The sequence below is a fragment of the Cnephaeus nilssonii genome (genome assembly GCF_951640355.1).
Source record: "Cnephaeus nilssonii genome assembly, chromosome: 7".
NCBI lineage: Eukaryota > Metazoa > Chordata > Mammalia > Chiroptera > Vespertilionidae > Cnephaeus > Cnephaeus nilssonii.
In genome coordinates this window covers 5,494,862-5,506,861 of record NC_137078.1, presented here as the reverse complement: position 1 = coordinate 5,506,861, position 12,000 = coordinate 5,494,862, and the positions used below count along the sequence as shown (strand labels likewise).

Here is a 12,000-nt window from a genome sequence, read left to right as displayed (position 1 = left end):
TCCCGGCACACTACAGGGAGAGATGATGGAGAGGCCTCCCGGGCTGGCTTCCTCACTGGGAGTCCTCACAGGACTGCTCTGTCTGCATCTCTCTCAGACTGGCCTGCCCATTCGTGGCCATTGTGCGCTGTCTTCACAGCTCCGTTGGGAGCCGGATGCTCTCACTTCTCATCGCTCACCACGCAGCACCCAGCCTGGCCCTTGGGAGGGAAGTTTCGGTGAAGGGCTGGCCCACTGCAAGTCTCCCCGGGGAGAGAAGACGCAGTGCTCCCTCAGCGTGACTGTGCCCCCTGTGGGTGTGTGTTAGAGGCAGAGGGGCAGCCCTGGCCCACAAAGTTCCCAGGGACCGAGGCCTCACCAAAGCCCTAGCTCCCTGGGGGTGATGGGAAATGTCTCTGCTTCGTAGGCTGAGAGGTTGAGCTGCCCCAACCAGCAGAGGATAACCCCAGGTGTTAGAACAGCAGAGGGAAATGGGTCCTGTCTGTTTCATTAGTATGGATTCCGAACACGGGGAGTGTGTTAAGGGATTTGAATGTAAAATGGCATCAGGCCCTGAGGAGCTACCATGTCCATCGCTAGAGTCAGACTTGCTGGGCTGGCCTGCCAGGCACCCTGTCCTGTCAGACTGTGACAGGCACTGTCCATGTGCCCTCTGGCCCTGCTCATGCACCCATGCTTGATATATTATCTCTACAGAGGGCATAGGTTTAGCACCCAGCTTTGCACTTGGAGAAGTAGTCTTGAACTTGAATCCCATGAACTATGTGATCTGGAGCAATTAATTCAACCTTTTCTAACCTTGATTGCTCATGTAGCAAGTGAGGGTAAGAGCATCTTTCACCAGTCTTGTTGGGAGAGGAGGTGAGCCTGTGGTATGCTTCCTTTCTCACCATCCTCCTCACCCATAACTCATGATACATTATCTGGTCTTGTACAAGTTCATTGAAATTTTACAGAAGAGTGAAATGGTTCTTTGCTAAGCTTCTTTCCAGCTCAAGCATATATATGATTGTCAAAGAATGTGGGCACTTCTGTGCCTGAGCAGGCAGAGAAAGCCTATTTCAGAAAACACCTGACGTGTCAGCTCTCAGCCCAGCAATAGTCTGTCTGGACGATTTGGGTCAGGCCCACCTTTCTGGAGGTTGGCAGTCATTCAAGTCCCTCCTGTTGGTGGCTTCGAGGCACCCTCTACCCTGTGATGCAGAAAGCCCAGGCACCCCAAGGGCCAGACAGACAAGAGCAGGGTGGTGAGAGTGCTGGTCTGGGAGATCAGCACTAGCCACTCCTAGTCTGGGAGGTCAATACCAGCCGCTCCTGGTTGCCAGGAATAACTACTGACATGAAAAGCTTTCCCACAAGAAAGGAATGTGAGTCACCTGCAGGAAGTCACAGGAGCAGACCTGTCAGGCACACAAGCCCTGGAGGAGCTGGGGTCCTTTATGCCCAGCCAGCCTGTGGCTCGATTCTCGCCACTCAGCCAGTGGTTCTCTGGCATGTGTGCTTGGTTGGCTGTCTGACGTCCTCCGTCTCCTCAGCGACACAGCGACACCCCCCACCCTGACACAGACCCCATGTCTCCCACCAGGGAGCACTCTGAGGTGACAGGAGTGTGCACCAGTGGGGACACAGGTGGTGCCTGCTCAGTTCCCCTACCAAGCTGGTGTTTCTGCTCAGGCCCTCTTGGCCCCTGCCCCACCCTTGCTATTCCTACCACCCAGACACAAGACCTCTCCATGTCCATTTTTTATTTAAAGACTCAGAAACACGGCATCATAGTTTGTCATCACTGTAAATTCTTCCGAAGTCACACACTGACATTTGTGTATAACAAAACCATTAGGGTGTGTGTGTGTGAATTGTGCAAAGTACAAATCATTCCCAGCTGGGCCACTGAGCTTATTTGGTGCACTAGAATCAGGGGGCTCTTGTCCAGCTCTGTCTCACCACATCCCTCCCATGGTCCTCTGGTGGCCCAATGTCCCCATCACCTCGGTGACCTCCCTCAGTGGTGGCTGTGGACTCCACTGTGCTCCTCAAAGCAAGTCACCTTGGCTGCCAAATGCCACTGTACACCCAAGTTGAGTAAGTCCCTGGGCCAGCAGGGAATGTAAGGGTTTCAGACAAGGTGTTGTTTCACCTTAGAAAACAGAAGGAGTGTGTCCTTTGAGGCAAGACGGCCTGAAGGAAGGGTCTAAACCTGCTCCCGCTCTTGTCTGCAGTTTAAATGGTCATGAAGGCTGATGGGTCTGACTGAACATGTTTGAAAACACTCAGCCTAAAGCATGGGGCCTGTGGTGCACCTGCCTGCCCTCTGAGTGCCCGGCATTTGCCCTGAGAGCCCCTCCTGAGAGGATGCCTGGCTGGGGGGCATTACTTCTCAAGTCAGTCCCAATGGCCACCCCTGACTCAGCCTCAAGCTGAGCCAGCTGATGCCTTGCAAACACACTGCTGTGAGGGGTGCTGACCCCATGGCTGCTGCTTCCCCACAGTCACTGAGCTGCTCAGCACTTCTATCAACCAGAGCACCGTATGGGTGGTGGCAGGAAAGGAAAGAAGGTCCAAGTTAGTCTATTCTGTTGCATGATAACTGCTGTCAGTTTTTTTGTTTGTTTGTTTGTTTTTTTAGCCTCTTCTTATTATGTGGGAATTTGAGTTAGTTCTGGTTTCAGTGGAGAATGCCTGTCTCAGTCAGCATGTTTTTGGCAATGACATGATTTTAAGCATGCACATGATTGATGTGCAAGGTAGGCAACTAAGTTGGCAACTGATGGTTGCCATTAACTTGAGCCAAGGGATTCCTGTATTTAAACTGCATTTATTTCCTTGATTTAGAAGAACTTTCTCAAGCCTATTCAATCTATTACAAGCAAGGAAATGAGCCTTTCTATAGGAACATTGCCACCAGCATGGTAGCCACCTGGCAGTAACAAATATCCCAGTCACATCCCCAAACAGGAACTCTGAAAATAAGTGTTTGTATTTCAGAGGCATCACTCCAGGCGAGGGAATGGGTTTCTGGATTTTGTTGCATCCCTAAAAATCAGGGAGAGCTAATTTATTCAGCCTAATTTAAACCTGAGTGATCTGTAAAAATGTATAGAGAGAGTTTACAAGTTGTGACTCTGAACAGATAAGAATGTATTCCTAAGGTGTGAGTCTCTTAAGACTGCCTTGTGACAGGGCTCTGGGAGGCAGCATCTGTGGAGATGAGCTGTGTCCTGGACCCCACCTGTGGGGGCCCAGGGTTGGAGCTGCCCTTCCACCTCTCCCCCGGCCCCTCCCAGCTCCCAGCCCCCCATCTGCAGAGGACTCACTCCTGCTACCCCATGGACCTCCAGTCTCTAGACCAGGTTCACACTGCCAGACAAGGAAGCAGTTATCTATATATATAAAGAGCCAGGGTCGTAACATCCAAATGACTGAAGGCTCGACCAAACACCAGGTTGTGTGCACAACAGGTGAGCAAGCACTGCTGATCTCTCAGAGAGAGAGAGAGGCGGGGCTGATCAGCAGTGACAGGGGCTGCTGGCAAGGCACGGAGCCAAGCCTCTCTCTCTTTCCCAGAGGTCAGCCAAGCTTCTCTCTCTTTCCCAGAGGTCAGTTCAGCCCACTTGCCAGCAGCCTGGGGCGGCTGCTGATCAGCCCCACCTCTATGATCAGGCCTGGAGATAGGCCCTGAGATGCTGACTGGCATAGAAACCGACCAATCAGAACCAAATCTGGGTGAAATGCGAGGAGCCAATGGCTGCCTAGAAGGCAGAGCTTTTGACGCTGACTGGGATAGAAATTAATCAATCAGAACCTACTCTGAGTGAACTGCGAAGGCAGAACCTGAGGTGGGGGCTGAGGAGGGGTTTTAAGGGCAATAGCTGTTTGGTGTAAGATGTAAGAAAGTGATTCAAGTTTTTAATGACCGGTTTGGCAGTATAGTGCATATGGCTGGCTATTAGTCCAGATATAGGGATTATGTGTTTATGTCTGCCAAGAGCATCTTCTCCTGATGAAAAAGGCTTTCCCCCCCATTTAAGCAATCCTATCCTATGTAATCTATCTATACTAATGAAAGGGTAATATGCTAATTAGACCGGGTCAACCGGCCATCTTCCAGACATCCGACTTCCTTCCGGACAAAGCCATGGTGGTGTGGGCTGAGGCAGAGGCAGTTAGGGGCAATCAGGCTGGCAGGGGAGGGCAGTTGGGGGTGAGATCAGGCCGGCAGAGGAGGGCAGTTGGAGGTGAGATCAGGCCGGCAGGGGAGGGCAGTTAGGGGTGATCAGGCAGGCAGAGGCAGTTTGGGGCAATCAGGCCAGCAGGGGAAAGCAGTTAGGAGTGAGATCAGGGTGGCAGGGGAGGGCAGTTAGGGGCGATCAGGCTGGCAGGCAGAGAGGTTAGGGGTGATCGGGCAGGCAGGGGGGACAAAGTAGGGGCGATCAGGCCAGCAGGGGGGCAAGGTAGGGGTGATCAGGCTGGCAGGGGGGCAAGGTAGGGGCAATCAGGCCAGCAGGCAGAGGGGTTAGGGGTGATCAGGCAGGCAGGCAGAGGGGATAGGGGCAATCAGGCAGGCAGGCAGGTGAATAGTTAGGAGCCAGTCATCCCGGATTGAGAGAGGGATGTCTGACTGCCAGTTTAAACCAGCAGTTGGCCATCCCCCGAGGGGTCCCAAATTGGAGAGGGTGCAGGCCGGGCTGAGGAACCCCCCTCCATGCACGAATTTTGTACACCGGGCTTCTAGTATATTATAAAAAGGCAAGACCTTCACCAGGTCTTGTAAATTGTGGAGGCTTACATCTGAACTGGGGTAAAAACTGCACATTTCAATAGTTAGAAATCATAGTTTGATAAAACCAATTGTTGTCACTCTTGCTAAAGCAATAAGAGGGAAATTCCGCTTTTCCAGGGTAGGGTCCACTTTCATGTCCTTTTCATTGCCACACAAAAGGCGATTATAGCCACTTTTTCTGAAGTTGCATGTTCTTGAGTAAAAATTACAATGTCTAGACAGAGCTTTGGGCTTTGGTAAAGGTTGAAAGAAATTGGCTTTTTCCAAACTCCCTTGAATCCCCTAAATGGATTCCCTCTTATCCCGTGGTTCAGGGCATTGTGGTGTTGAGAATGTGGGCTTTGCGAAATTCTCCAAAGTTCATATAGTAAATATAAAAATTATGCCCATTTGATGTTTCCTCAGACATTTTTTTTCTTTCAAACTCAACCAAGTCATTACAAAAGGCAGCACCAGATGTATGAAAATAGGCAATGTATGACCGATTAGAAATATATAAAGTCTAGTAGCTTTATATTAAAAAGATGTGAGAAGGAAGCAAAGCGAAGGGCAGTGGCCGACAGAAGTGCTGTTCCCAGTGCTGACGGGGACCAGCCATGGGAGCGTTGGGAGCCCCGCAGGCCGCACAGCCAGGCTTTCCCAGGGGCTGGGCAGGTGGCAGGCGACTGAGGTATAAAGAGAGCGATGAAGCAATCTGGACCCCACCCGCCGCCCAGACAGCCTGTGAAGACATCTGTGCCCCGCACGCAGCCTTACACAGTGAGCCACCTTGGGGAGCCACCTAGGGGACTCAGGGAGCATCTTCCTCCTCCTAACTCACTTCTCTACCGTTCACATGGGGTGGCAGGCATCTCATCCAAGAACAACCCCAAGATGTGCTCTCGGTTGGGGGTTGGGGGTGAAAGCACGACCTCCACACCCCTGCAGGGGCCTTGGAAGGGACCTGAGACCTTGGGGAGTGGTGGCCCTCTCCTTGCACCTTGGGCTTCCCGGAAGGCCTTCCTCCCTGGTGAGTGGAGTGTGGAGAGTTTGTCCTCAGAAGCTCTCGACGAAGCTGCCCGGGAAGAGGCCCGTGCGACCGTTCCTCTGCAGGGTCCCCTTGTACCAGCCGTCCTCACGCTTCTTGTGCACAAAGACAATGTCTCCCTCCTTCAGCTCTATCTCTGCCTCGCTCTGGGGCGGGTACGAGACCACGACACGGTACCTGAAGGGGGGACAGACACCACAGTGGGTGAGCCTGGCCCAGAAGGCTGGAGAATGACCCAGGGGTGGCCTGCTGTCTGCTGGCAAGATCTTTTCTTTCCTTTTCCCCTCTGGTACATTGTTGTAATTTGGGGCTACTTTTCCCCACTTAAAATAATTCTTTTTCACTTTTATTAAAAATTTGATAGTAGCCTTTCCCTGTGATGCCTTTTAGACCCTGATCCAGGCAGCTGGGATGTTTCCACCCACATGCGGCCTCTCTGAGTCACGTCCTCCCTCAGGCCACCTCAGACCTCGGCCTCCAGTGGCAGGGGCAAGACAGGTGGCCGGGTCTCCATCGTGGCACAGGACCCTGACCCTCTGAGATCACTTCCTAAACAAGGCCCAGTGTTTCACACACCTCATTCCTGCAAAACCTGGCCCTCCCTGTGGCCTTTGAACTCTTCACCCTTCATTTTCAGACCAACATGACATATGATCCCAGTGGTGACATGACCTGCGGGGCACCTGGAGGGGTGCTTGGTCTGGTTGAGCTCCAACCAGACCAAGCACAGACCTCTGAGGGCCCCAGGGGCCTCAGCAGGTGCCGGGGCAGGTGCACACCCTGAGAGCTGCCCTCACAGCTCCCGGATCTGAGACAGTGGTCTGACCCTCCCCGGCATTTTGCCAAGAGCCCTAGCGCCAGGACAGGGCAGTCTGGCATACATCCCACACCCACACCTGCCCACAGGCAAGGCCTCAGAGGAGGAGGAGGAAGGCTGAGAAGAAGCTGTGCTTGATTTGAGGACCAGCCTTCTTCTAAAACACCATCAAGGACAAGCTAGCAGGTGCCCTTGTGCCCTACCCCTCACTGTCCCAGCCCGACAGGAATTGCCCTGCCCCACCACTCCAGCCACCCATACCTTCCCCGCCCCTCAGGGAACTCACAGGGGCATGTGTGCTGACATCGGACTGGACCTTCACCCTCTGTCCATCCAGCTGGGCACAGGGGTCCAGGACAGAGTCCAAGTACTAACTATGCCCGGGTTTGGTGCAGGCAGGGTGTAGCCACTCTCACTCCCCACGAGCCCCCACCTGAAGGTTGCCACAGACTTGGGTAGGCTGAGGCACTGGGTAGGCCAGGCCAAGGTGCTCAATAATCGTTCCTCCCCTGACCAGGAGGGCTGGGCCGGGGCCACCTGGAAGGGCACGCATCCAGTCACCCTAGGCCACGTTCTCCCCGTGGCCTCGCCATGGGTCCCTCTGCTAGGAGGCTCGGAGAGAGTTGCAGGCCCACAGTGGGACCGGCGGGTGGAAGGGTGGGGCTGCTGGGGGAGGGGGAGGGCAGAAGTGGAGAGGGCCAGCCGGGGGCCAGGAGTCTGCACTGCGGGCGGAGGGAGAGGCTGGCAGTGGGCAGTGGGGGCAGCGGGACCTGCAGCTCCATCCACATCAGCCTCCCAGCAAACAGCTGCTACCCCGTTCAGCTCATAGTCGCAGCTGACCAGGCCCCGATGACGCCTCTCCTGTGGGCAATAAAAGACGACAGAAGTGGAAGTGTGTGCGGGGCTGGGTGGGGAGAGCAGGTGGGTGCTGTGGCTCCTGCACAGGGGGCCCTGGGCCATCTCCCTGCACTCTGCACACACTGAGTGACGCGATGACATGCACCCCATTGCTGTTTGCCCCCCCGTCGCCCCCCACCAAACTGTCTCTGGGCCTTCTGTCTTCCCCTCTCCCGCCGAAGGCTGCAGAGACCCCTCGATGCAGTGAAGGATCCTGCGATCTGCACAGCGGTGGTGGCCTAGAGTGGCCTGACCTGGATAGAGGGGCCTCTGAGGAGACACTGCCCTGTGTCCCCGCCTCCCTGCAGTGTCCGGGCCATGGTCCAGGCCCACTGGCCGGGTGGGGGAAGGTGGGAGACGTTTTTTACCCTTGTCTTCCTTGGGCCATCAGCCAGCTGTGAAGGCCTGCCCCCCCACCCCGCCCCCGCCCCCGCCTTCCGCCTTCAGCCACAGCCACACAAGTGGCCTCTGGCAGACAGCGTCCAGGTGACCGGCAGCAGGCTGTCCTGAGGGCTCAGAGTTCTATGTGGAGCCTTTCCCTGGTACATTCTAGTCTTTACGAAACCAGGAAACTCAGTGTAAAACAAAAGATCCCAAGTCAGCATTTCTCAGAGTGGCTCACAGACTTCAGGACCTGGGCCCAGATTTTTGCGTCCATCTTGTCCCTGCCTGCTGAGACGCCGCGGCTGGGGCAGGGAATGTAGATTTTAAATAAATTCGGAGGGGCGGGTGTTACATACTGATGTCTGAGAATCGAGGTGCTGAGTAAGAAAACATTTGAGGAGACTTCATCTTCCCTCAGCCCCACTGGCTCACAGGCCTGGGTACTGGCCCGTCTGGGCGGAGCAAACAAGCCTTGTCCAGGGCAGTGGGCTGGGCTTGGGGTGACGACCCAGGCTCAGCCTCGGTGCCCACAGCCCCTGATACACAGACCGTTTGTTCCAGGCAGGCAAGCTGGGGCGGAGAGGAAGGAGGCTCCGTGGTTTATGTGACAGGCATGCCTGCTCCTGCCGCCAGGGAGCGGGCCAGCCAGGCTGAGGGCCTCCGAGTGGCTGCAGGTATAGGCGGCTGGGCCAGCTTCCATGCCGTCCCTGGGAGCCAAAGGCTGGTTTTGGGGATATGGAGGAGGAGAGAAAAAAGCATATAAGTTCCAGCGTCCTCCCAGCCCAGTGATGCAAACAGCTGCCTGCCAGGCCATGCCCTGAAGGAGGACAGATGACCTGTGAGGTCAGGTAGCTCTGCACACAGACCGCACCATCCCCAGGCCCTGGCACATAGGCTGTGTGTGCGAACACCAAGGCCAGCCCGGTCCTCCCTGTGGCTTTCTGCCATCCTCACCTCCTTTCCAAACACCTGTCTCCTCTCAGTTCCTCAAGGAAAAGAAAGGCAAGAGTGAGATGATTTCTCAAACTCTGAACAAAAGTGTTGTTTTTTGCCAGATGTGAAACAAACAAGCAAATTTTTAAATGTAACTTGTTAGGGGGGGAAAGTACTTTGGTGCTTCTGAGCAATAAAATGGTTTAGTGAGCCTAGATGGATGACGTGGGCTGAATATATACGAGACAGGCATTGAACATTTCTGTCCAGATCATCCCAAGACTCTGAGCTACTCTTCCTGCTGCAGAGATGTAACTGGCACTTCCTGTTACAGGCACCAAAGGCCCAGGCACGCTGGAGACGGCAGCTCCTCCCGGGCAGGATCACGCGTCTTACATCAATGAGAACTCTGCTGAGAGGAGGTTATGTCGCCCACAGTTAGTTTTCAGACATAAGACTCGGGGAATAACAAAGCTCCAAGTCAGAGTGAATTCTTACCACTGCATGTTGCAGTTAGCCTTGTGTGTGAGGTTTGGAGTGTCCTCTTCCCGTGTCATCTGCTCCCCCCCAACAGCAGGGCCATCAATCCTAGGGGCCATCAGTCCCACAAGGGGCCTTGCCTGGCAGGCTCTCCGCAGCACTGGCTGCAGCACTGTGGGGGACACATGGTCCCCGAGTTACTGGAGAGTGGTCACCACAGAGCAGTGTCTTGCTAGGAACTTGGAAACATTAAGGACACATCTATACCCTGGACACCACACTCTAATATCAGCATGTGTTTCAGTTGCCTATTGATGCTATGTCACATTTCCGCAAACTTAGTGGCATAATAAAACACAAATTTCTCATCTCATGCTTCTTTAAGTCACCCCACAGTCTCACAGGGATAAAGTCAAGGTCTCAGCAGGGCCGGGTCCTCTCGAGGCTCCAGGGGAGACTGTGCCCCGGCCTTTTCCAGCTCCTCAGAGCTGCCCGCATTTCTGGGCCCGAAGCCCCCTCCTCCATCTTCAAGGGCAGCAAGGGCGAGGGAGTCTTCTCCCGTCAGATCACTTTGACCTTGTCTTTTGCCTCCCTCTTCCACTAATAAGGACTCTGGTGGCCACACTAGGCTCACTTGGATAACACGGAATAATCTCCATAGTTAGCTGTCGTTATTCCCTCTGCAACATTAAGGCTTCTTTGCCAGGTGGGGTTCACATAGTCACGACTTGGGGAATTAGGGCACAGACATCTTTGGAAGTCATTATCCTACCTACCATGCCACACAATACATCAAAGCCAAAAACTTTTACATCCTAACGAAGCCAAACAACGTACAGGCCAGCAAGGGTGAGGATGGACAGACTACGTGTGTGAACATATGGAAAAAGAGACTGTGGCGATAAAAAATGGATTAATATATCTGTCGTATGATATAATAGTATTATATATCATTTCATATATTATTGTTGTTGCTATTGTTTATGCATTCATAATTTTCCAGGTATTAGTCTAGGTTTTCACAAATATTGTAACTATCAGATAGGTATTATTATCCCCATTTTATATATGGGGAATTGCAACTCAAAAAAAAAAAAAACAACACACCGAAAACCCTTATTTGGAGTGAAATGGCGAGTGTGCTTGTTGCTCAAAGCCACTCTGCAATATTGCCAAGGAGTGAGAGCGCTAGAGGCAAGCATGCGGAGGGGGAGGGTGCTGGGGTGGCTGCCCCAGAGGGAGATAGGGCATTAGTTATGGAACTACATGTGTGATTGTGAGCAAGTTACTCAGGCTTTTACTAAACCTCAGTTTTCTCATCTATAAAAGGGGGTGACTGAGGGGGATTAACTGAGGTGCTGGCAGAAGTTAAGCTGCATGTACACATGGCTGCCCTGGATGTGTATGGCTGGGATCCATACCAATTGTTAAAGGTTCTGAATATCACCCCTGCACAGAGCGTTCTGCAAATCCTAGTTATTCTAAAAGCAGGTATAAAGACAGACTTACACTTTCGCTGTTTAGCAGAAGTCAACAGTTGCTGGCCCATGTTGTCCCTCCACCACCTTGGAGAGAGATTTATTCTCAGTGGCCCAGAATCTCAATGCCACCCCAATGGCTCTGCTCTAAATCCCTTCATCAAGGCCTCGGGGTGGCAAATTGTGGCCTGCACCTAACTTGTATGGTCTGACAGCTAAGAATGTTACATTTTTAAATGGTTGAAACAAATCAAAAGAAGAATTATAGTTCATGACACAAGAAAATAGCATGAACTTTAAATTTCAGTGTCCATAGTAGGGTCTACTGGAACACCCACCCCATTGTTTCCACGTGGTCTATGGCGCCTTTATGTCCTCCTGGCGAGGCGAGCATTGCAACAGAGTCTGTGAGCTGCAACATCTGCAACACTTACTATCTGGATCTTGTTACAAAAGGTGTGCTGAGTGGACCCATGTGAAACCTCTCTCCATGGTACCATTTATCCTGAGCAGATGCCATCCCCTCTCCCCACAGCCCCGCCACCCTGAGCTGATGCCATCCCCTCTCCCCACAGCCCCGCCACCCTGAGCTGATGCCATCCCCTCTCCCAACAGCCCCGTCACCCTGAGCTCATGCCATCCCCTCTCCCCACAGCCCCGTCACCCTGAGCAGATGCCATCCCCTCTCTCCACACCACAGCCCCGTCACCCTGAGCTGATGCCATCCCCTCTCCACACACCACGCCCTGTCACCCTGAGCTGATGCCATCCCCTCTCCCCACACCACGCCCTGTCACCCTGAGCGGATGCCACCCCCTCTCTCCACACCACAGCCCCGTCACCCTGAGCTGATGCCATCCCCTCTCCCCACACCACGCCCTGTCACCCTGAGCTGATGCCATCCCCTCTCCCCACACCACGCCCTGTCACCCTGAGCGGATGCCACCCCCTCTCTCCACACCACAGCCCTGCCACCCTGAGCTGATGCCATCCCCTCTCTCCACACCACAGCCCCGTCACCCTGAGCTGATGCCATCCCCTCTCCCCACACCACAGCCCCGTCACCCTGAGCTGATGCCACCCCCTCTCCCCACACCACAGCCCCGTCACCCTGAGCTGATGCCATCCCCTCTCCCCACACCACAGCCCCGTCACCCTGAGCTGATGCCACCCCCTCTCCCCACACCACAGCCCAGCCCTTATC

The 12,000-nt window shown here is 53.9% G+C and overlaps 1 protein-coding gene across 1 annotated transcript in view; it reads right to left on the bottom strand.

The window, feature by feature from the left end:
* Positions 1-3,683: 3,683 nt before the first annotated feature.
* SH3RF3 (SH3 domain containing ring finger 3) overlaps positions 3,684-12,000 on the bottom strand; it is a 257,852-nt gene continuing 249,535 nt past the window's right edge. Inside the window, exon 10 of the mRNA XM_079776959.1 lies at positions 3,684-5,984. Within this exon, the coding sequence (XP_079633085.1) occupies positions 5,816-5,984 (169 nt within the window). The 3' untranslated portion in view covers positions 3,684-5,815. The remainder of the gene's footprint in view (positions 5,985-12,000) is intronic.